The following is a 25,380-nucleotide window of genomic DNA, read 5'->3' on the forward strand; positions in this document are numbered from 1 at the left end:
TTTTGTGATACAGATTTTATTGCCCTCTCCAACTTTTTCCCCTCCAGGGAACTCATGTCTGTTGAATGAAGGTTAAACTGTGCCAAGAAAGTGCACCTGACCTCAGACCTACACATGCCTTCTGTTAGAGGTTTTAGATGTAGTCATCATTAAAGTGCATTCCCCTAGCATTCTTCAGTCACTGCAGATCACGAGTTCCACTCTCAGAACATGACTACAAATGATTTTTTTCTTCTTCTTCCAGAGCAGGCATTCATTACGAGTATTGCAAATAACGGTTCTATAAAAAGGACAGCTGGGAAATACAAAATGCAAAGATGCTAACCGATGTCTCTTTGGGAGGCAGAGAACATATTATTTGGCTCCAACTTCCCATGGCTGTACAAAGAGTGGCAGTGTATTAAAAAAATAAAAAAGCAGAGTAATCATCTCAATTATTGGGAGCTGACAAATAAGGCTTTGCCAGTAAAAATAAATGGCCCAATTATTACAAATTTCAGTATTTGCATTACATTTGTCTCAAAGCATTTCATTAATGATATCCATCCACTAAGATGAGCTGAAATGTACCAGGACAGGCCATTTGTTCAGCCTGCCAATTTGTCAAATGTGCTGTGCTTGAAGCTTTCAGCTCCTAATTAAAAGATGTTGAGCACCACACAGTATGGGATGGCTCTGAAATTAATGCAGAAGCTGGAGTGATTTCCGGGGTTTATCACACTTTGTCTGAGAAGATTACCATGATGAAAAATGATGTGAGAAATAAAAACTTTAAAAAACCCCAAAACATAATAATCAAGATTTTTTTTTTTTGTTTTAGAGGCGCTCTAGCTTTTCATTTAAGAATTCTTCTACGCTGTCTGTATTCCATTTGAGAATACTCAGTTCTTCGGCAATGTTCCCACCGTCATCCAAGAGCTTCAGTACGGGGTCCGAACCACGTACGTACTGCAGAGGAAAGAAATCCAAAGTTACTGTCTGCCTGGATTCAACACATCTGGCAAGCTCAACCTTCACTTTCTTGCTTCCAAAAGTAACTCAGAATTAATGCTATTGTTCAAGTATAAGTTCCAGGTTGAATTAAATGCTGTGATCGGATATACATTCTGAATGTATAGCTATGTAGGGTGATTTTCTGAAACAATGACTACTATATGCAAGACTTTGATTCCAGACAGAATGAATTGCCACCAGCATAGCTATTATTTTCAAAGACAAAATGCACTCAGGACTGATGTACAAACTCAGTATTGTTGTGCTCCCCATACTAAGCTAAATCAGTTATTTACAGATCACAGAATTGTAGCGTTGGAAGGGACCGCAAGGATCATTCTACTCCAACCCCCTGCAGTTTAGGAATCTTTTCACCTAACGTGGGACTTGAACCCACAACCCTGAGATTAAGCGTCTCCTGCTCTGCCAACTGAGCTGTCCCCTTCCACTGAAAATTTCCACCCATCAGATGGACAATTCACATCTTTATCCAATACTAAGGTAACATTTGATAGGTTTAAATTAATATAAAAAAACCCAGAAACTAGTACAAACCTTGATCTGCAGTCCCCTGAACAGTTTGGGCTTGTCACTCCTGACGAAAGCTAGAATGTGGAGGCAAAGAGAAAGAATTATTCTAAACAGAATGAGCATTTCTTCTCATGCTTTATAAACAAGATTCAAAGTCGAGACGAAACACAGAAATATGTATAATTGTAGTCTAAAATTCACCATATTGCAGAAGGGAATTGTAGTGCCTATTATGCCCTCTGCTCTTGCCTGATAGGAACAAGTCATGGCAATACAGAGGGCTGGCTCAAGACATTTTGCTGCTTGAGGCAAAGGACACAATGACACAACTTTGGCACAGCTCCCAGCCCCTTCGCAGCTGCTGCCCAAGGCAGCTGCCTTCTTGTATCCTATGGTAGGGCCAGAGTTGCAATACACACTAGTGTCACATATAGACAGCATCTGCAGGAACAAGAACCAGACACTTATTGAACAACCCTTTTCCTGGGTTTATTTTGTGGCACCCCAGATGTGCTGGCAGACTTTTAATATACACAGATCACCGAAGCTAAACCGCAGCGAGTGGTTTAAGCTCTAGTGAATACTTGTTCTACCAGGGAGCAAATGTTGTTAAATGTGCACATGACATTTTGCTTCCCATTCAGTGTCCCCTTGCCCCCACCAGAGTTAATTCACTCACCTGAAGAAGGCACATGTCAGATGCAACTAGGCAGAAACAACCAGCATTTCAAATAAAAAAAAACGGTTTTTAATGTTGTGCTTTGAACTGTTGTGACCCACCCCGGGGAGAAAGATTGGAAACAGCAGTACTACAATCTGGACTAATCGTTTGACTTTCATTTTTTTTTAAAAAAAGGGTGTGATGGAAAAACAGAGTCCAACATTCCTGTTTAATTTGCCCTTCCCTATCTCCTGTCCCTGCATGTGTGCAGTGTTAGAAATGGAGATATGAAAGCTAGGAGCTAAATGGCACCTTAAGCTGAGGTTATGGGCACGATAACAACGTCTGGGCGAACTTTTTTATAACGAGAATACAAAGCTGAAAATGAATGAACTGCAGCTAAAATCTTATGTTCATTTTTCACAGGGTCTAGTCTTTCTCCTGCCCACCCCCTTAATATTATTAAGAGGGTCTCTTCTCCAGTCTTCAGAGAGGGGCTGGAAGTGGGGAGGCAGAAAAAGGTCCTCCTTTCCTTCCACTCTGCAGTTTTAATCAGAAATCTTAGGCGCAGTACTGTGCCCAGAGCTCAGAAACTGCTCATGTGCATGAAATTCCCTGTTGCAAAATGCGCCCAGAACAATGGGAGTTTCGAACACTGCATGTTTGCTCTTTCTTCCTATATGTCTCTTGTATGAGAATAGATCATAGCAGCCAACTTTTCCCCTTTTTAAAGGGAAATTCCCTAATTCCGAATAGGACTCCTCGCAAGAAAAGGGAAAGGTTGACAGCTATGCAGTAGCTGCAAAGCTCTGCACTATGGCAGCTGCCGGATGAACACGTCCCTCAGTTGCTCGCCTGAGGCCCACTGTTAAATTGTTCAGGTGAGCTGCAAGTTGCTTGGTCAAATGATGGCCTAAAAGCACCTAGTGTTTCTAGCAGTTGTGCACACCTCTTTGTTGACACATTTCTGTTTCAGTGGTGCAATGATGTTAGACAGAACAGATCACACTATGCGGAGAACAAAATGAAGCAGGAGGGTAGCGGGGGGAAATCTAACACCAGCTTTGCTATGTTTGATGTCAACTTAAACTATCAGACATATTGTAGCACTGGCAGCTTTCTAAATCTAGTGAAAAATGAATTGAGACATCTTCTGGTTTAAAAAAACACCCTGCAGACAACCTGCTACAGTTTCATTTTCTGATGAGATATTCTCAACATGGGAAGCTTTCTGAGGATGAGTGAGCTTCAAAAGCTTAGAGAAAAAACTGATGCAAGATGAAAACCTATCCGCTAAAGTTCTATTTGTTAGCCCCGAGTCTGTGTGCATATGAAACAAGAGCAAGGAAACCACCCCAGAAAAGAATCAGCATTAAAATAAGAAATTCCATAAATAACAACATAATTATTATCCACCTTTCACCGTCAGTTAAAACCAGTGCATTTTTCTGGGGGGTACGCATACCGCTAAACACTTTGTGAATCTGAGTTTGGCTTCACTGAGGGGCAGTATTTCAATATGCGTAGGAAAATGAGAACACCCCTAAACATTTTTTTAAAGGGAAAAAAAGCACTGGTTAAAACCAACTGCAATGTGCAAAGAGGGGCAGCTACAGCCTGACAAGCAGCATTTCCACTGTGTAATCTCACAGTCTGGGCAACCTGGCTATGGAAAGATAGGGCAAACGCAGCTGCCTGGTCCCCCTACAAGCTACAAATGTGGCTTAAATTATACACACAGGAAGAGTTGAGATGCAAGAAGATTTTGGTTTAGGTGTGCAGAATGCAGGAATGGTCTGCATCCCCACAGAAAGAAAAGCGGGGGGTTAGCTCCGCACAAAAAATGCCGAAGAACCCATTAGGGTGAAGACAGGTCTTACGAGCCACATCATACAAAGAAAGGGCTGAATGAGGCTTAGTTTAAGGAGCGAAGGGGCCTTGCCTGTATTTTGTGCAGACCTACTAGAGCCATCTGGGGAAGGCCATAGGTCAGCAGTACATGTTCTTTGCAGACAGAAGGTCCCAGGTTCAGTCCATGGCCTTTTGGGTTCAAAGGATGAGGCATGCCCAAGACTGTATAGTGGGGTGGGGAACCACCAACAGGGTGGCCCCAGACATTTTGGCACCTTCGGTGAGCCACAAACCGGCACCCACGTACCCACCAGGAAGGAAGGTCTATATCAGGAACAAGGGTGGGAGGAGACACCAGCACCTCCTCTTCACCAAGAGGCTGCTTTTAGAGGGGGCATTTTTGGGGGGGAGGGGGGTACGACTGATAAGGCAGTGCCACCACAGCTGGCTCTGCCTCTCTCTCCCCCCCCCCCCCGCTGCAATTATGCTCTTTTCAAGCCTAGCTGCTATGGGGCAAGGCTGACCCTCCTGGAGGGTGCAGTGAGGAACTCCTCTCTCTCTGGCTGCAACCTCCAGGAGCATCACCCTGGCTTTGAAAATAAAGAGAGGAAGTGCAGTTATAACTGTAACTTTAAGAAGCTGCACAAAAGATTGCTCCTGTGCATTATGCCTTTTAGAGTGTGAGCTTAGTCACGATCTTACTACTGGTTTTTTTAAGCAGCAAAGAGAATAAAAATGCTTTAAATCAGTGTTCCCCAAACTTTTTGGACTACAACTCCCATCATCTCTAGCCAGCAGGACCAATGGTCAGGGGTGATGGGAACTGTACTCCAAAAAAAACCATGGAAACCTAAGTTTGGGAAACACTGCTTTAAATAAACACTTGATAAATAAAAAAGGAAAGCCACTACCTATCAATCACAGATGATGGGTCAGTTGGCAGAATAGAACTTAAAGCTGCTTAATTAAGATTCCCTTTTCAAGCATGGCTATGCACATGTGGGTATTTTAAAGCATTATGAATAATGCACACACAGAAAAAACTCGTGACAAAGGGGAAAATCTGGTGGCCTTGGATTGCCACCCTTAATCCTTCCCCTGCTCCTGTTTCAATCCTCCAAGTATGATGAGCAAGATCTCACCCACTTCTTCCATCAGGGAAAAAAGACGTCTGCCAGTCAGAAGAATCATAAAATGACTGGCTTTATTCAGTTCAAAAAGGTTAATGAAGTCCCAAATGTAGGAAGTGAATGTGACATTTTGCATTCACATGACTTGTCTGTTAAAAATGTACTCAAGTGCTCAAAAACAAGGCTAATGAAAACAACAGAGAAAAATACCTTCACACAACTACTTTAAAAAAAATAGCAGCTCAATTTTTACTTCACCTAGGAAAAAAAAATCTGACGTGTTTTCCACTGCTCTTTCCTATTACTTGGAGTTCATATGTTTCACATAAAAGTAAGTTGCCATATCTATGTATATACACAATAGGACAGGGTTTTGCTTCAGGATCCATGCAAAAAATTCAGGTGCAATGAGGTCTTCCTTTAGGTGATCATTCTTAAATAACTAAAAGGACAAATTACAAATTCACTTACCCTGAACTTGAGGGAACCTCCCCAATTTTCATCCACACACTTCAAGAATTGCCCCTGCATAGAGCTGCAAAAGAACAGAAAAAATATATTTAGGGAAGAAAATACTAAATCAATTGAACAAATGACACAACTAATGTATATATATGAGGGTTGTAATGTGTCACTTGAGAAACCCCTTTATTCCTATTGGGTTGCAAAATTATCGCTCTGCTATTCAAAACTCAAAGTCTAATGAAAGAATGATGACCTGCCTAATCTATTCTGAATACAGCATCTATTGGCTTTAGTGAAATTAGGAAGAGAAGTAAGTAAATTTAGAAGAATTGCCAATTTTCCAACCTGAGAAGGTGGCTTCCGTGGCATCACTGTTCAGAATAATAATTCACTAAAAATGAATTCATCTCGGACTCAGCGTCGATAGCCTAAATGCTCCTAGAGCAAATGCGTTGCTAAGTCAGTTATTGTTTGAAGGGCATGACCACAATACCACCAGAATACCACCTATGTGTTAACTTCCCATTTCACAGACCACAAATACATTCTGCAGGCCAAGCAAAGTCACCTATACGATTGGATGAAGCAGAAGATGTGCAACTTCAGGGAGCAAGAAGAGCTACATCTTCATAAATGTGATGATGCGCATCCAGTGAAAGTCAGCTGCACTGACTTACTGTTGAAACCAATATTCCCCCCCCCCCAGCAAGTGACAGAGCAATCCAAACCTGCGACAGGCAGGGGTGGCGCTGCTCACAGCAGAAGGTGTGGGCAGGCAAAAGTCTGCTGTGAGCTATGCCAGCATGGAGCAGGCTTAGCAATAAGGCCTGCTGTAATCCAGTGAATCCCAGTGTGGCTCAGGCCCTCACCACAACAGGGCTTCCCCGTGTTGTGATTCCTGCATTGTAAGGGGTTGGAATAGAGGACCCTTGGGGTCCCTGTCTCTACAATTCTCTACAACTCTACAATTCTACGGTTCCACGAAGCGCAGCAATTCTATTGTTTATCCACACTTTTGAGAGGTGGAATGGGGACCTCCGGGCCAGCAGAGCAACTTAACTTATTCTAGATTGGGATTGATATATAATAATAGTAATAATAATTTATTATTTATACCCCACCCATTTGGCTGGGCTTCCCCAACCACTCTAGGCGGCTGCCAACAAAATATTAAATATTAAAATACAGTAATCCATCAAACATTAAAAGCTTCCCTAAACAGGGCTGCCTTCAAATGTCTTCTAAAGCTCTGGTAGTTGTTGTTCTCTTTGACATCTGGTGGGAGGGGGGTTCCACAGGGTGGGTGCCACCACCGAGAAGGCCCTCTGCCTGGTTCCCTGTAACTTGGCTTCTTGTAGTGAGGGAACCACCAGAAGGCCCTTGGCGTTGGACCTCAGTGTTCGGGTAGAACGATGGGGGGTGGAGATGCTCCTTCATGTATACAGGACTGAGGCGGTTTAGGGCTTTAAAGGTCAGCACCAACACTTTGAATTGTGCTCGGAAACGTACTGGGAGCCAATGTAGGTCTTTCAAGACCGGTGTTATGTGGTCTTGGCGGCCGCTCCCAGTCACCAGTCTAGCTGCTGCATTCTGGATTAGTTGTAGTTTCCGCGTGACCTTCAAAGGTAGCCCCACAAAGAGGGCATTGCAGTAGTCCAAGCGAGAGATAACCAGAGCATGCACCACTCTGGCGAGACAGTCCGCAGGCAGATAGGGTCTCAGCCTGCGTACCAGATGGAGCTGGTAGACAGCTGCCCTGGACACAGAATTGACCTGCGCCTCCATGGACAGCTGTGAGTCCAAAATGACTCCCAGGCTGCGCACCTGGTCCTTCAGGGGCACAGTTACCCCATTCAGGACCAGAGAGTCCTCCATACCTGCCCGCCTCCTGTCCCCCCAAAACAGTACTTATGTCTTGTCAGGATTCAACCTCAATCTGTTAGCCACCATCCATCCTCCAACCGCCTCCAGACACTCACACAGGACCTTCGCTGGTTCTTATTAGAAAGAGAGGTAGAGCTGGGTATCATCCGCATATTGATGAACACCCAGCCCAAACCCCCGATGATCTCTCCCAGTGGCTGCATATAGATGTTGAAAAGCATAGGGGAGAGGACAGAACCCTGAGGCACCCCACAACTGAGAGCCCAGGGGTCTGAACACTCATCTCCCCCACCCCCACTTTCTGAACACAGCCCAGGAGGAAGGAGCGGAACCACTGTACAGCGGTACCTTAGGTTAAGTACTTAATTCGTTGCGGAGGTCCGTTCCTAACCTAAAACTGTTCTTAACCTGAAGCACCACTTTAGCTAATGGGGCCTCCCACTGCTGCCGGAGCACTATTTCTGTTCTTATCCTGAAGCAAAGTTCTTAACCCGAGGTACTATTTCTAGGTTAGTGGAGTCTGTAACCTGAAGCGTATGTAACCCGAGGTACCACTGTATAACAGTGCCCCCAGCTCCCAGTGATTCACTTTTACTTAGTGTCAGATCACCAACATTCATAGAGGTGAACACCTAGCATGTTCGTGGCTAGGAGTTCGGCCAGACTTATTCAGGACAGTCCCATGAAGGCCATGCTTTCCACGAAGTCCCAAGCGGCCCCTTTTAAGGTCGCGTCGGCGTGCATGTTAAAATCCCCTAGGACAACCAAACTAGGTGTCTCCAGAAGAACATCTGCCACAACCTGAAGCAGCTCAGACAGGGAATCCTTGGTGCAGTGGGGAGGTTGGTACACCAAAAGGAATCCTGTACTGCCCCTATTGCCCAACTTCCAGAACATGCACTCAGGGAACTGGGTCTTCCCAATAGGACGCCTGGTGCAAACTAATGACTTGAGACTTGGTTTTAAGAAAATCACTGCAACCCTCCCCCCCTCGCCCACAAGGCCTGGGTTGCTGTGCATAAGAGAAACCTGGTGGACAAGCAGTGGCAAGGACAGGCTCATCTGCTTCATCCAACCAAGTCTCTGTTACACATGCTGGGTCAAGTCCTCCATCCATGATCAAGTCATGGATGGCAGTGGTCTTATGAATCATTGGCCTGGCATTGCACAGCAGCACCTTCAATAGCAACAATGGTTATTGCCATTAACCAAAGTTTGCCCCATGCAATACTTTTCATAATTATTAAGACAGAATTCCCATGCCATCTACTCTTTTTGAGCATGATCATTCTGATAGTTAAGAGTTTGTCTGTGAAAGCAAGCAATCTCAGTAAGCCTGTTCATTTACGTATTTGATGCATTGGTATTTACCTAAGTTGAAGCACTGCCAACTTTGTTAAAACCAAGTTTCAAGTCAGATCTGAAATTTTGTCCTTCATTTTGACATAAAAATTGTGTGGATTGTGACTAACGACTGGGATGAAGAAGTGCTTGTTGTGTGACCTGCATTAGTCAATTCTTCTTTCCAGAAGAGGAATGAAAAAGGGTGGAATAAAGAAAAAATACTGAAGTTCACAAGACTGTTCATTGTGAATAAGTAAACTCTGTGAACCATCAGTAAGCATGGACTTCCACTTCAAGAGAAAATAATTATGTTTCTTCAGTTCTACAAATATATTTGAGAAATTTTCATAAAACTATCTCCAGGTTTTATTTGAAGCTGTTTCAGCTGCAAGAGTCTAGTTAGAATTAATTTAGTAAGCTGAATTTAATCTTCCTGTGCATGTGATTAAGCAATGTCATACTTAAGATTTCTATGTTTATTTCAGCTTTTCGCATACTCTGACATTTGTAAGTACTCCTTAGTGTACAAGCAACAATTAACCTTTCTCTGGGTATATTTCACCATCTGGATTTACAAGCAAACTGTCAAATTTGACCCAGAGTGAGTCTAAATGCTTTCTATGCCCTTTGTATTTGTATCGTCTACAAATATTAGTGCTGAGAATTTTCTATCTGGCTTTTCTCAGGATGACTGGCAACAATTTTGCTGCTGAAAATTCTTCTCTGCTAATTATCATGTCAAACATTCTCCAAGTTATATCTGTATGCTGGACTATTAACAAAATATTTGACAGCTATTTTATAAAAACCAAGACTTCAACTGCAATGGTATTTCACACTGTCAAATGACAGCTTGAGTTTTTATTGATACTTGCAAAGAGTCAAGGCCAAGTAATAATTCTAAACCACTTGAATCCATGTAAAGGTAAAGGCAAAGGGATCCCTGACCATTAGATCCAGTCACGGACTGCTAGGTTGGCAGGAGCAGGGACCGAACCACGGGAGCTCACCCCGTCGCGGGGATTCAAACCGCCGACCTGATCGGCAAGCCCTAGGCTCTATGGTTTAACCCACAGCGCCACCCACGTTCCTCGTAATTAGCAAAAATTTCAAATTTCGTATTCAAATTCCAAATAGCAAAGCAGAAAATACTAGCAGAGGAATAAGTAGCATGTAAGCCAAGTAACAGGTAGCACTGGAAAGCAACATTTACCACTCAGAAACTGAAAGTACATACATTTATCTGAATTAATCCACAAAATAAATGTACGGGTAAATATATGTACACATTTGAGAATTTACCCATCAGTTAAAGAACTTTAGCCTTCCATATGTTGCTGGACTCCAACTTTCATCGGTTTTGGTTAGCATGAAAACCTCCTGACTAAAATTCTGGTAAATATATGGCTAGTATGTAAAATAAAAGACAAGCCGTTACCAAAGGAGCTACCATTTTGGTTTCTGGGAAAGAGCAGGCAAACAGAGACAAATGGGAGGAGTTGCATAATTGTTTTTTACTTATTATTTTTTCTATGTTTTTAGGTGTTCTTCATTTTATCCATAAGCCAGATAAAATGAAGCTATATGAATACCCAAAATCCATGTTTTACTCCCAGCTGCAATGGTCACGCCAGGCAAATACTGAATAAAATTCCAAAGTTTCATTTGTAATAATGATATGACAACTGGGGAAAACTGGGGGGGAGGGGGGGAGAAGGATCATTATCAATTGATACTGTCATGAGCAAGATGAGAATCTGGCCCAATGAACCACTACTTTGATAGAGCCTCTGGCAGTAGCCCAGAGACATAAAGGCTGCATAGAACTAAAAATAAAAGTCAAAATCCTTAAAGCTGACAGCTGCATTTTAATTAGTGTAACAGAATGAAACAGACTTTAAAATGAAGTGAAATCAGGTCACTCAAAGTAAAATCAGCCCAAAGCACTAAATGCATTCTATTATCAATTCCTCTGAACTGCATGGCAACCCAGATAAAGTTATTCTCAAAGATCCGCGCCGTTCAAATATTTCTACCTCTTTTATCTCTTTGCTACACAAAATAGGTTTTTGAAAGTGAATAGTTACTGGAAAAGTGGATTTATCAAGTTATTGTAAAAAGGATTTTTATATACTGGCATATTAGCCTTGGTAGGATGGGGAGCAATTTTTCTGCTTACATGCGTTGCTTAAATCCCACATTTTCCACACCCCACCCCACCCCTTCATATGCTTTTCTGGCACTCTGGGGTCTGCTGCCATGATCCCATTCCACAGTGCCCCCCACCCCAAAGTTGCCAACTTCCCACCATTATGAGAAACACCCACAGGTGCTGCCCTGGTGCTCTCAATAGATATATTTTGGGTGAGCAAACAGAAGGGTCTTCCTAGCACTGCTTTTGAAAGTGGCTCCAGTGTGTTCTTTTCCTCTGCAGGCAGTTTAACTCCTGTAGCTCTAAGGCCAGAGAATAGACAAAAGGGCAGTTGCCATTAGCACTGCATTATGGAAAAAGCAGAATGCAAATGGCAACCGTCCATTCTGGCTCCCTCTGCCCTTTTCTGAGAAGTGTGTGCATACAGGAGAACATGAAAGAACTGAATAGGGTTCCAGCAAACAGGCAACACCCCTCCCACTTTTTTTTAAAAAAAAGTCGCAAGGATGTGAACATGTCCAACAGGGGAACAAGTCTGACAGCTCAGTTAACTGCCCGAGACAAGCAGCATTATGTGTAAGGTTTAAAGGAGTGTACATGTGCATATGAGAGAACACACTCAGAGCCAGAACTTTGCTTTCCATTTCCCTGCTGCTCTTTCTGCCACCAAAGAAAGAGGCTGCCATTCAGCTTGAAAAGCCAGCTGTCTTCGGTTGCAGAACTCTTAGAGCAAAAGCTGTAAGAGGAAACTGTGTAGGGAACAGGAAGAACCATGTCCTTGTTCTCTTGGGATTTGGCCACGTTATATCTATACTGAGTTGGGTTCCCATAGTTCAAAAAGTAGAAATCCGGACACAAGAGTTTTGGCAAAATTTGAGCTATTTTTAAGGGAAATTGCCAAAAACGACACTGCCGACACGGGTTGCCATACGTCCGGATTTTCCTGGACATTTAAGCGATTTCCACCCAGAAACAGCTGTATTCCGGCTATGTCTGGTAAATTCTGGACGTATGGCAAGCCTAATACTGAACCTTTTACATCTTCATATGCTATATTTCCAGTGAAATGAAGGCAAGAAATTGAAAGTTGCCTTAAATATATATCTAAGAAAGGGAAGAGGGATTCATTTTTACTGGCATTCTTGTTTCCTTGAGCTCTTCTGCAATAATCTGGAGAGCCTTGGTCCACAGAGCTGAACAACTGACCAAATGTCACAGTTCCAAGCGCAGCAAGCACGTTAGCTTCAGGCATACCCTGCAGCACAAATCTCCCTGGAAAGCAAGCTCAAGGAAGACATCACACTAATCTGACTGCTGACTAATGCATAAAAGGAAAAATATTTTAAAACCACCAACGTGTTAAAGAATTGTTACATCAACATCAGAACCATCTTCCTAAATCGAGAATGATTAAGACTGGGGTGGGGAGGGAGGGAAAATACAGCGGTACCTCGGGTTACAGACGCTTCAGGTTACAGACTCCGCTAACCCAGAAATAGTACCTTGGGCTAAGAACTTTGCTTCAGGATGAGAACAGAAATCGGGCGGTGGTGGTGCGGCGGCAGCAGGAGGCCCCCGTTAGCTAAAGTGGTGCTTCAGGTTAAGAACAGTTTCAGGTTAAGAACAGACCTCTGAAACGAATTAAGTTCTTAACCAGAGGTACCACTGTATAAGGTAACTTAAAATCCAGATGCTGCAGACACAGGACATAGGCTGTATTCTATATACAGTGGACCCTCCGGATACAAAATTAATTCATTCCGGGGGTCTGTTCGCACCCCGAAAATTACGTAGAGGTGCGCTTCTGCGCAATCGAGTGCATCTGTGCATGCGCACGCGGTGAAACCTGGAAGTATACACTTCCGGGTTTGCTGCGGCTGTAACCTGAAGATTACATATCCAGAGGGATATGTATGCAAAGGTACGACTGTATATTCTATATATATAAAAAGGTAAAGGACCCCTGACAGTATAGCTGTGATCAAACTGTCCTCCCGACATACCAGCAGTGATTATATTTCATTGTGGCAGCAGGCTGTTGTACCTCATGGGGTGCCACCCCATAATGCTGTCCAATCTTTGGGGAGGAAGGTTTCTAACTGAAGAGGTAACTGAAAGCTCCATGTGCAGGATCAGACCACAACCACTGGGATTCTGACCAATAACTGTAACATTCCTGTTGGCCCAAGAGCCAGTAGCACCTGAAGCCATATGAATAGAAAAATTGCTACCCTGGTCTCCTTTGAAAGGAAGGAAATTCAATAACTAAATAAATAATACCAAAGTTAGGGGTTCAGTCCACCAGGCCCGACCATCTTCTGTTAGAACTGTTTCATATTTTTCTGGCTCTACTGTAGTACAGGCAATCCCCTAAATACACTTATCAAAAGTTAAAACAACAGCAATGAGCATTATCCTCCCAATAAATGTCAATATCTTGCACCTAATAAAATAATGTTTCCCTCTATAAAAGGTTGCAGAATGGCAATTTCCTAAAAAGAACCAACAGCCATTTAAGTCAGGACTGCTGGTTTTGTAGTCCCCCCCGCCCCGGTGAATTTATGTTCTGTTTTCCAAAATTAGACTTCTCTGTAAGATTACTTGTTTTGCCATGGGTTATTCAGAGCATTTGCGCCTGCCAAAAAACCCTTATTATTTATTGCTTGGCTTGATGCTACTTAAGAGATAGTTCTTAAGGAGATGAATGCTGTGCCAAAAAGGAAAGAGGCGCACATATATTCTATTAAGTTTCTATGGCGTACACAGCCCAGCTCAGGCATGCTACTTATGTGTAAGACCTACACATTTGTGGGGACAAGCTCATGCTAAGTTCTGCCACCACTCCACGAGCACTGCTATCCCCATTACGAGTTTAAGGATCCCCATTCAATTCAGAAACCTGATAAACTGCTCTTCATTAGTACACTACCACCTGGATAAAAATTTGCAACAGAAAAATGACAGCTACTGTGAACTAGTTCATCAAGTGTTAAGTCATACCCAAGACTGGGCCCTTATGAAAAGCATGTTGGATCACCTAGATCAGGTTGCTCAAAGGCTCAGTTTACATATGCATCAACACCATCTGATTGCTCTCCGTACGTACCGTATTTTTCGCTCTATAAGACGCACCAGACCACAAGACGCACCTAGTTTTTGGAGGAAGAAAACAAGAAAAAAAAATTCTGAATCTCAGAAGCCAGAACAGCAAGAGGGATCGCTGCGCAGTGAAAGCAGCAATCCCTCTTGCTGTTCTGGCTTCTGGGATAGCTGTGCGGCCTGCATTCGCTCCTTAAGACGCACACACATTTCCCCTTACTTTTTAGGAGGGAAAAAGTGAGTCTTATAGAGCAAAAAATACGGTAATTCAGACATCACGATAAACAATGATTTATCATGATGCGAGCAAGACTAGCCTCTCTCTCTGCTGTTCCATGTTCCTGTCTTGACCACCAGTGCAGCTGTGACAAAGAGTCAACAAGTATTCGTTTCTGATTCCCAATTAGCCAGGGACATAACCATATTTATCTGGTTATCTCCCGTGTGGACGACTGCAATGCGCTTCAAGTAGGGCTACCTTTGAAGGTGACTCAGAAACTACAAGGAATCCAGAATGCGGCAGCTAAACTAGTGACTGGGAATGGCTGCCAAGACCACATAACACTGGTCTTGAAAGACCTATATTGGCTCCCAGTACATTTCTGAGCACAATTCAAAGTGTTGGTGCTGGCCTTTAAAGCCCTAAATGGCCTCAGCCTAGTATACCTGAAGGAGTGTCTCCACTCCCATTGTTCAGCCCGGACACACCGAGGGCCTTTTGGCAATTCCACATAAAGCTACAGGGAACCAGGAAGAGGGCCTTCTCGGTAGTGGCGCCCACCCTGTGGAATGCCCTCCCTGTCAAGGAGATGAGTAATTATATAACATTTAGAAGACGTCTGAAGGCAGCCCTGTATAGGGAAGCTTTTTAAGGTTTAAGGTTTTATTATGTTTTTATATACAGTGGTACCTCTGGTTGCGAATGGGATCCATTCCAGAGGCCCGTTCACAACATGAGCAGAATGCAACCCGCGTCTGCACGTGCCGCCGCTTCTGTGCATGATGTCATTTTGCGCGTCTGCGCATGCAGCGAAACCCGGAAGTAACCCTTTCCAGTACTTCCGGGTCGCCACGGGACGCAACCTGAAAATGCTCAACCTGAAGCAAATGTAACATGAGGTATGACTGTATGCTGGAAGCCACCAGCAGTGGCTGGGGCAACTCAGTCAGATTGGCAGGGTACAAATAAATAACAATAACAACAACAACAACAACAATAATAATAATACCCTATACTGTAGTGTACCATAACTATGGCTTGTTGAAATGAGTCTGCTTCATAAACCACGGTTTGAACTACACATATTTCAACCAAAGCAGCTGTGCTGGGGGAGAAGGAGGAAAACATGGGAGCCAGAATGGGAACCACGCACCGCAAAAGTGATTTGTTGTGATGTCCAAATGCAGCCAATGACCATTAGCTGAGCTACAACCCTTTCTCATATAGCTCTGCTAGGGCTGTCATCCCCAAAAACTCAGGCAAGGCCCTTAAGTTTTTGTTTGCCATCCATGAAAGTGGAGATGACAGCAGCTACCTGCACAAAGACATCACTCGGTTTTAAGAAAAAACGCTATTTGTAAAAGTTGACTTGGAATATCTTTAGATTGAAGAAGAAGAAGAAGAGTTTGGATTTGATATCCCGCTTTATCACTACCCGAAGGAGTCTCAAAGCGGCTAACATTCTCCTTTCCCTTCCTCCCCCACAACAAACACTCTGTGAGGTGAGTGGGGCTGAGAGACTTCAGAGAAGTGTGACTAGCCCAAGGTCACCCAGCAGCTGCATGTGGAGGAGCAGTGACACGAACCCGGTTCCCCAGATTACGAGTCAACCGCTCTTAACCACTACACCACACTGGCTCTCAAGAGATTGCTGCTCTTTTGGTGGAAATCTTCCCGTTTTTACAAAAACACAAAGTGATAATTTAGTAAATAAGAGATGTTACTGACAATGGTATGTAATAGCTTTGTTAAAATTGCTTCAATGGGTTCTACAGATTTTGGAGCACTATGCATTTTTATATGCAACTTTAGTACAATTCATAACCAAAACATAAGAGCGCCCGGCTTCTCCCAACAATCATATTTTCCTGCAATTAAGGACACAAGCTTCTTTGATTCAATCAGATGATATAGGGTAACAGACACTCCTAAGTGCAGCTATTTTCAGCAACTGCAAAATGTTGGCAATTTCTTCTACTACTACAATTTCATGCACAGTTACCTTCGCCTCCATTTCATCTTTCCGTGTTTCAGAAACCAGCATCATTCTGCACTGGTGAGAGCGAGGCTTACAACGTGCAGCTGTCTAAAGTAATGCTGCTAAAGCAACTTTCTGAATTAGTCTGAAATTGGATACAGGATTTCCGGATGCTGAAAGTCGTCAGTGCATTGTTTGGAGCAAATTTGCCAGTGTTAGGACAATACTTTGTAACTGTTTATTGCTACTGCAATATTTTCTTCTTTGCAAGGAGCAAAGAGCATTTCAGTATACGAGGATAAAGCCTTGCCTTCACTAACATCAATGGAAAATTGCTAGTACTTACAGGGTCAACACCTCAACCCAGCTGCAGTCCTATGTGGCATTAAGTGCAATTAGTTGTACAAAAATATGGAGACACTTAAGTATGTATGTGATTTATGCCCACAGTTCTTCACAAAGCACGTGTGAGGAAGCCTGTTCATATGCACAGGTCACTGGAATGGGACATATTTGGTACAAATACAAAAACAGAGTGGAAATGAAGTACAGGGCAGATAGGCCTTGAACCTGCAGTGATCCAAATAATTCATAGTAGCAAGTATGGATTTAATTGCACCTTGCTTTTTGTTGGGAAGGCTCATATTTTCTTGATAGCCTTACAAATGTAATCAAATATAGCCTTACCTTGGTTTCCAAACGGCTTATTTCTCGAACATTTTGGCTCCCAAACGCCGCAAACCTGGAAGTGACTATTCCGGTTTGTGAACTATTATTGGAAGTCGAACATCTGATGGGGCTTCCAATTGGCTGCAGGAGCTTCTTGAAGCCAATCAGAAGCTGCGCTTTGGTTTCTGAAAGTTTCTGAAGTTGAACAGACTTCCGAAACGGATTCCATTCGCTTTCCAAGGTACGACTGTAATAGTTTACTTTAAATCTGCTTTTTGAGGAACTCTTATCTCCGTGGTATAATTGCTTTTATTGGTCTTTAACTGTTTCCATATGGTGCACTCTGGGACTGCTTAGTGATGAAGGGTGGTCAAACAAGTATTTGAAATAAACACTTTTTCCATTTAAAAACCTTAGGACCGTATTCAATTAATCCTTGTGCAAATGCAACTTCTGCTTACACAGCAGGGCTTCGCTCCCTCTTCTCCCCCATCATGCATACCCTCTCCCCTCGCATTCTCAGATCTGATCCAAAGGGCTCAGGTAACCCCCCAGAAAAAAATTGAGAGAGGGAGAAGGAGGGTGCAGAAGTCCTAGTGGGCAAGTGGAAGTCTCTCTGCTAGAACAAGGATTTACTTAGTGCTATGCTGAATGCAACCCATTAACTCTTTCCATGGAAGAATAATTGCTTCAAATATTAGTACTGTCAATTATTTCTCAAAAGTGTGCTGGAGGATTTCATTTATTAAAAAGATTTACAGTTGAAAGCCTCCATGAGCTTTGTGCTGCTGTGCTAAGTCAAGCCAAGGTTTATCACATCATGTGTTGTCCAAACTGGGACTAGTGGTTAACTCTTGACTTACCGCAAGCTGTAGTCAAAGAAGAGTACTTAACCAAGAGCCTGGTTCAGATGACATGCTAAGCTAAACGATGGCTTAGTGTGGCAGCAAAAAGGCCATGAGAGGGCCCAAGTACTATGGACTCCATAGTCTCAGTAAGCCAAGGCCATGTGAACCAGGCCTAGGTGAACAGCTCTCTGACAATTTAAGCCTTAGCATAAAAGGCAAGCCAAGCACACTCACCAGGAAGAAAGTTCTACTCAGCACAGCAGAAATGACTTTCAAGTAAACATATTTAGGACAGCTAAGATTTACCCGATAGCTTTACAATTATTATTTATAAATTTATAACAATTTTTTTTAAAAAAGAGATTATGGCAATGATCCCCAGAACTAAATTCAGCCTGGCAGGCTTTTCTATGTGTCCTCACAGCATCCTCCCCAGCCACACCTCTTTGAACTCCCCTATGACCAGACCCCAAGATCCACTGTGCACCAAAGCAGTGTTGGGAGAAAACGCCCTGGGGTGTCTGTAGCCCCCATTCCTCTGGACGTACCCCGGTGAGAGTAGCTCTGGAAAAGGCATCACCTTCTTCTCCAGGGCGCTCTCAGCAAGCTACACCAGCTGGTGTAAGCACACTATCCTTCTGGCTTAACACAGCAAGACGTTAGAGACACTGTAGTTCTAAACTACTAATTTATTTACAGACTATACAAACAAGCAATCATGGTGCTCTCTCAGAGCTCCGAGAGCAAAAGAACCCACAGCGTAAAAGTGAAAGCACAGTTTACAGTCTCATTCCGGAAGAGGGATAAGCCTGTCTTCCCTTCTCATGCTCCTCACAGACAGGCATGTGAATCACACAAACCATACAATGCAGCTTCGGAGGACTGGTTTGCTAACAAGCAGATCAGCAGCCTCAACTGGTAGCCAGCAGCCTCTGCTGCTGCTCTCACTCTAGTTCCTGAAGAATTCGTCTTCTGTGTCCCTAAAAAGCACTTCCTGGTTCTCTGAGAGTGATCATAATTGATTAGAACAGCTCCTTTGCCATCTTTTGCTTCTGTAACCTGAACTCATCCTTCTTTTGGTGGTGACTAGAGCTGCAGTTAATTTTCAGACAGCAGAAGTGGGAGAAGGATGATTCTCATGATGAGAACAAAGCATTTTTCTTCTCCAATTCCTTCTTCTCTCTCCCCCCCGCCCGTCTCCAAGTCATAGAATCATAGAACTGGAAGGGACCACAAGGGTCCAGTCGGGCACATTAGGGTGCTCTGCTTGAGTATTTGATAAATTACAGCAAGCCCATGTAAGATGCCACTTCAGCAACCGTAGCTGTCATGAAACAATGGACTCTTGTAAGAAATATCCCCTCTTACTCAATTTGTAAGAGTGTTAATTATGCTTGTTACTCTCTTGATGCTCGCTCTGACCAGCCTGACCTCATATCATCAACTTTATTGAATTAGCACTTAGCAAGGCCTCTTTCAAGTCAAACGTGATTTGTTTTAAAACCTTCTTAAAACAATACAGTTCACAGAGCGGAATGGAGGACCAACCCAGACTGGCATGGGAGTCAGGGAGTGTGAAAGGTCAGCAGAAATGCACTTGCATGCTCTCAGTCATCCGTTTTGATTAACCTTAAAGTCCTGACTGTTCACCATTTGTAAAGCATGCTGTTCTCTGGAACAAAATCTCACTGTTGTCGTTACTGTAACCACAACATGCTTGTTCTTTCAAAATTTCCTAAAGCGCTCCTGGAAATAGTCAGAGCAAAAATATCTGGTGGCAATTTCCAGTCCCAAAATTCCCCCCAATGTGCAACATAGGAGCACTTATGCTGTGATTTGGTTGGTCAGAGGGGTGTGTGCATGCATAGCAGTCTCTGTATCCACTGATTTTGTTCTAGAATAAAGATGAGAAATGCAGGTGGGAGCAGCCAGTGGGGAGAAAAACATCCCTCTGTAAGCCCTCAGTTCAGACCTTTGGCATGAAAAACTGGTGGCCCTCAGGGGTTGTTATGTAGGAAGTGGGTGGGGAGAGAGAAAAAAGAAAATCACCAAAAGAAACGGAAATAATCCACAAGAGGAAAAGGAAGCAAGGAAGCTCTGTGCACTGGATTCCACAGAGTCCTCAACAGAGGAGACAGGGATGCTTGCCATGCCAAGTATGGCAGATGAATTGGTATGCCCGTGGTAAAAAGGGATGAATAGGTTTGCTCAAACTTAATTCTTCTTTCTAATCAAAACAACTCATTCTGAAGCTGAACGAGTTGAAATTGCACCCAACAATGCAGTGATTCTAGCTATGATCCCCACATCTGAATTAAGTGAAGGCATTTGGATATAAAGCAACAATAGATTATCTGCAAAGGCCAATGTTTCCTTCTGTTGCTCACAGGACATTTGTTTGATAAAAACTGTCAGGATTCTGTTCTTGAAAATAATGAAGATGGCAGATAGTCTAGTCTCATGCCTCTTTTCAAGATAAAATATTCAGAGAAGCTTCCATTTGTAAGTAATGCAGCTCTGAAATCTCTATAAATAAGTTCTTCATGACAAATGCTGCTCCCTGGAGCAGAGGATTTCTGAAACACTGAGCATACAATTGAAGGGCACTTGATTGAAGACCTTCCCTGAATCAACAGGAATACCCAAAGGGCACCCTCAGTATAATGAATATGGAGAACTCATCTACTAAAATTAGCAGGTTGGTCTTGTACAAAGTGATGTTGTTGATTCTCAGTGGGAATAAATTGGGACACACACACCCTAGCTAAGTGATTGCTGCTTAAATGACAATGTATACAAGTAGAAGAGGAGAGAGCACGCATGAAAATCTACGGGAAAGGCAATTATTGCAGCAATTTAAAATGGAAAAATTCTTCAGATTAGCTCATTTCCCCCTCAACTTGCATGCTGTCATCTTTTCTATGTTAGCAGAAGAGCAGCAGTACTTTGTCGTCACTGATAGCAGGGTGGAGAATTGGAGTCAGAGGGAATGCATCTTGCAAGTCCAATTCACATGCCACTTCTGGTTTGTTGAAAGGGCAGCCCCAGTTTGCTGTTGAAGTGATCCTGGGGTTGGTGACAGAAGTTGGCATCAGAGGACATGTGTTTTCTGGGCCCAAACCCTCCTTTGCCGCTCCCCATTTGCTTCCTGTTCACTTTCTGCAAAATGAATTCTAGCCTATGGATATTTTAGTTTAATAGTATTGGGGTTTAACACCAAGGATTTAAAAGGGTTTTTTAAAACATACCCAATGAGCATCTCTAGTATTTGATTCAATTACTTTTCTGAACCGCTATTTCCATAGAAGTGTGAATAAATGAATATACTATATACTTTCTAGCACAGGAAGCTATTTCAGATTCCATATTTTAAATAATTATTTACAATTACCTATAGCTTCCCAAATCCTTTTGGGGAAAACATCTCCACAGATTGTTTGAGCTGCAAGATTAGAATCCTCTTCCCTTTTTTTATGTGCAGGTCTTTCTTCTTAGATTATATGCCGTGTGCAATTTTAATATTTGTGCAGTACCAGTTTTAGAAAATCATACAAATATATTCCCAAGATTTCTGTAATTCCATGATAGCATCCTGTAGAGTCTGCAAGCAGCAGAATTTTCATAAAACATGTAGATTTCCCAAAATTCCTTTAAAAGCACAAAATACCATGTACTGTAACAAAAAAATTCCAGTCAGTTTGCGTTCTAGAACCAGTGGCTTCATTAAGTCTTAACAGCCAGATGGTTTCAAGCTCTATTCCTTGCTCATATAACAGCATTACTTTTTAAAATTGCTTATCCAAGGTATTTCTGATGCTCTCAAAGTTGATTACTTTTTGTAAAAGTGTTCAACAAACATTTGGAAATTTCAAAATAAGAATAGATTTCCCAAAGTATAAATCAGACCCATTGGACTCATTAACTTTGTGGAGGTTTATTTTGCAGATATTAACCCGAGCAACACAATCCTTTCAGACACTACATCTATTGCAAATATTGCTTGGTCAGTCCAGCACAGGATGTATGTACAGGAAGGTTGCTTCTGTGCAAAGACCCCATTATTCAATTTGGAACCCCATGTGCAGATCGATGTGGACAGACAACTGCACATTTGTATGGCAATGCATATTTGGATGCAGGGCTTCTGATGGAGCCTTCTTTAACTATATCATGTGAATAGGAATGTTAATTTCCATCTATATTGCAAAGCGGATGCTAATTATTATATTATGGTGTCTGTGTATTGCTGAATGCTATTATGTATTTACATTGGAACCAATAAGTATAGGTACTCAAAGTACAGCATTATGAATTGAAAATGGAACCTCACTTGGCCCCACACAGAGTTTTGGGTGGTTGTTGTTATCAACAAAACAGTACAAACAGAACAAGAACTCTTCACATTTTGTGCAAGGCATAAAACTGCCGGTATCCCAATGCCTTTATATAAATTTATGGTGTGAGCAGATTTGGATTTACTGCGTCCAGTTCTGATCACGACAGCTCAGAAAGAATATTGTAGAGACAACAAACTACACGCATACACACCACACAAGGGGTGGGAAGGAAAATGATCATGGAGCTGGAACTTTTCCAAATTCCCCCAATCCATCTTGGCAGTAAACCAGTATATAAATTGACAAATACATAGTTATAATACTAAAACAAGCCCTTTTACCAAACCCCTTAACCAAAGTCAGTGATATAAAATTAACATTTCTGCAATTGTGAAACTGCCCACCCTTTCCCTCACTAATTGTGCATTTCCCTTCTGTTCAAGCCTGCAATATACCTCAATTTTTCAAGATGCAGAAAGCAGACAGAAGATAGAGAGGGTTGTGACATTCATGAATTAAGGGACTCAATCACAAATAACATTAACAGAAGAACCATGTCAACAACCGGTATTAAAATGGCTGCTAAAAAAATACAATAAAACAGTTAGCTTTAGGTCTGGAATTCATTCATGTTAACACACTTTAAATAATAGTCCAGGTCTTCAAATCTAATTATTCAACCTACCTTTCTGGTTTCAGACTGGGCTTCTTCTTGGCAGCACTTTCTGCAGAATGGATCTAGCTGATTTAAGCCAAACTGGCTAAGAAGGTCACAAGAACTGCACAGCAAGTTACTGGAGAAGCCCAGCTCTCTGCAGGCCTCTGATGATAATTCTGCTCCATATACTGATGCCTAAAAGCAATTAAGATTTGTACAATTCACTTAAAAATCTGAATGAACAACCATACCATTCTAAAGTGTAACAAACCATCACTTCATAACACAGCTTTTTCTTTAAGGAGTTGAGCTCACTTCATCACTGAAAAATCTATGCAATGGCACTTAGCTGAAGATATGTACAAAGTAAGATCACAAACTGTAAAACAAAACAGCACAAAGTGCATACCTAAATGCTAGCCATAAACACAAATAGGAATATAATGTATTACAGTGACAATGCTAAATACAAGTTTGATTTAGCACCACTGGACACAATGTGAATTAGTTCCAGGAAAAAGTGCATTTAAAGTGCTGTAAATTATTAAAATAGGGGAATGAGTGCATGGTGTTACAAGTTGAAGACTGTAAAGAAAACAGGCTTTTGACAACCCCCGTATTATGGATTAACATAATTTAAACTGTTCAGTTAACACATATTACAAATTTGTGGTAACTCTTCAGAGCTAGAGGAGAGCAAAAGAAAGACAGGCAATGTTGGCATTTTGGTTTAACAGCTACTCCAAGTTGCTAAACTAAATTGATACTTTGTTCTTAATTTTTTCTCATTTCAAAAACAGGCACTAATGCCTTACAATCTTCACAAGTTTCATTGATGTCTATAGTATCATGACAGCTGATGATGAGGGCGGAGCGGGGAGAGAGTGAGGTCTATTTTAAAAACACAAAATGTCCAAAGATTTCAACTTTGCTCAATGTTCAGAATTGGCATCCATTCATTTTTTAACCGATGAACTTACGATAAAAAACAACAACCCCACACTGCAAAGCAGGCTATGCTGAGTGAGCTTTACAGCTAAGAAGGGCTTCAAACCTGGGTCTCTTAGAACGTAACACACAGTGTTCGAAACTCCCATTGTTCTAGGTGCATTTTGCAACTGGAAATTTCATTAGCACAATCTGTTTCTGAGCTCCAGGAGAAGTACTGCATCTATGATTTCAGATTAAAACTGCAGTGGAAGAAAAGGAGGATTTTTTTTCTGCTTCCTGGCTTCCAGCTTCTCTCTGAAGACGGGAGAACAGACCCCTTAAGAATATTAGGGGGGTGGACAGGGAAAGGACTAGAGCCCATGAAAAATGAACATAGTATTTTAGTTGCAGTTCATTCATTTCCAGCTTTGTATTCTAGTTATAAAAAAGTGCGCCCAGACATTCTGTTGTTGCGTCCACAACCTCGGTTTAAGTTGCCATTAAGCTCCTCACTTTCATATCTGTTTGTAACACGTAGACTTGAATCTCAGCCATTACGGGTTACATTGGTAACTGCTACTGGCTTGAGCAGTTTCCTTCCACGGGGCGTGTTTCTAGGTTATTGCACACATTCACATATCAGCCACGGCATAAGCTTTCTAATACACGATCTGCAGCGAGGCTAACATTTCAAGGGGGAGAGAAAAGGACGGCCAGTTAAACCAGGGAGATATCTATATATACATGGGCGTAGGTTTTTTGGGGGAAGGCTGAAAAAATTGTTGCGTTCGTCAAAATCGCCTGTTGCTTCTGCCTTTTTTTTGGGGGGGGGGGGAGAACCACAGTTTGTTCAATAATTTTTGAGGGTCTGCCCCCCCCCCCGCTGCACCCATGTCTATATGCACAAACACAATTGTTTTCTTTAAGCTATCGCTCCTGCACGGTGGAAGGTGAGAAAACCAAGGGGAACAAATCCGCAATTTGAACCTGCGGCTGTTTATTCAGAAACAGATGTCTCACGCTTGGGCGTAGCCAAGGTGTGGGGTGGGGGCAAGGAGGGGCAGCTGCCCCCCTGAAAATCAATAAAAATACATAGCTAATTGAGGTTCTTTCCCCCCTAACAAAAGGCCTGCCCCCCCACTAACGAAAATCCCGGCTACGGCCATGGTCCCAGGTGCCACGACAAGCAGGCAGACAGGCCTGGTCTGGTTTTGGGTCAAAGTGACTCCGTGTCTCCTCACGGTTCCGTCCACTCCCTCACGCGGAGCCCGTCGCTCCCGACCCCCCGTTTTAAGACTCCCCTTACCGCCTGCCACGCCGCCAGCAGCCACACCCAGCAGCGCCCGAACCCCATTGCTCCTCTCCCGACCGCCATGTTGGCGCCCCAAACGACGACGGCACCAACGGAAATGCCTTGATAGCCCCCCCTCAAACCGGCAAGGCGTCTAAAGCCTCGCCTGATCGGAAGGAAACAGTAAAGTGCCGCTCAGGCGCTCCCATAACCATCAAGATGACTTCTAAGAAGAGCAAGAAGGGGGAGAGTTGGGGTGTCTTTGTGGTGCTGGTGGGGCGCTTCAAAACCTTTCATAATCGGGGGGCTTCTTGTCAGGCAGTTCCGCAAACACCCAAG

The 25,380-nt window shown here is 42.8% G+C and overlaps 1 protein-coding gene across 1 annotated transcript; it reads right to left on the bottom strand.

Annotated features, from left to right (window-relative positions):
- SELENOF (selenoprotein F) lies at positions 1-25,209 on the bottom strand. The gene is made up of 5 exons (XM_081008887.1): positions 25,057-25,209; positions 22,848-23,015; positions 5,638-5,701; positions 1,549-1,598; positions 1-948 (listed from the first exon to the last, which is right to left on the bottom strand). The coding sequence occupies exons 1-5, from the start codon at positions 25,123-25,125 to the stop codon at positions 817-819; spliced, it is 483 nt and encodes a 160-aa protein (XP_080865013.1). The 5' UTR covers positions 25,126-25,209; the 3' UTR covers positions 1-816.
- Positions 25,210-25,380: the final 171 nt, after the last annotated feature.

Source organism: Podarcis pityusensis (assembly GCF_964106645.2).
Source record: "Podarcis pityusensis genome assembly, chromosome: 6".
Taxonomy (NCBI): domain Eukaryota; kingdom Metazoa; phylum Chordata; class Lepidosauria; order Squamata; family Lacertidae; genus Podarcis; species Podarcis pityusensis.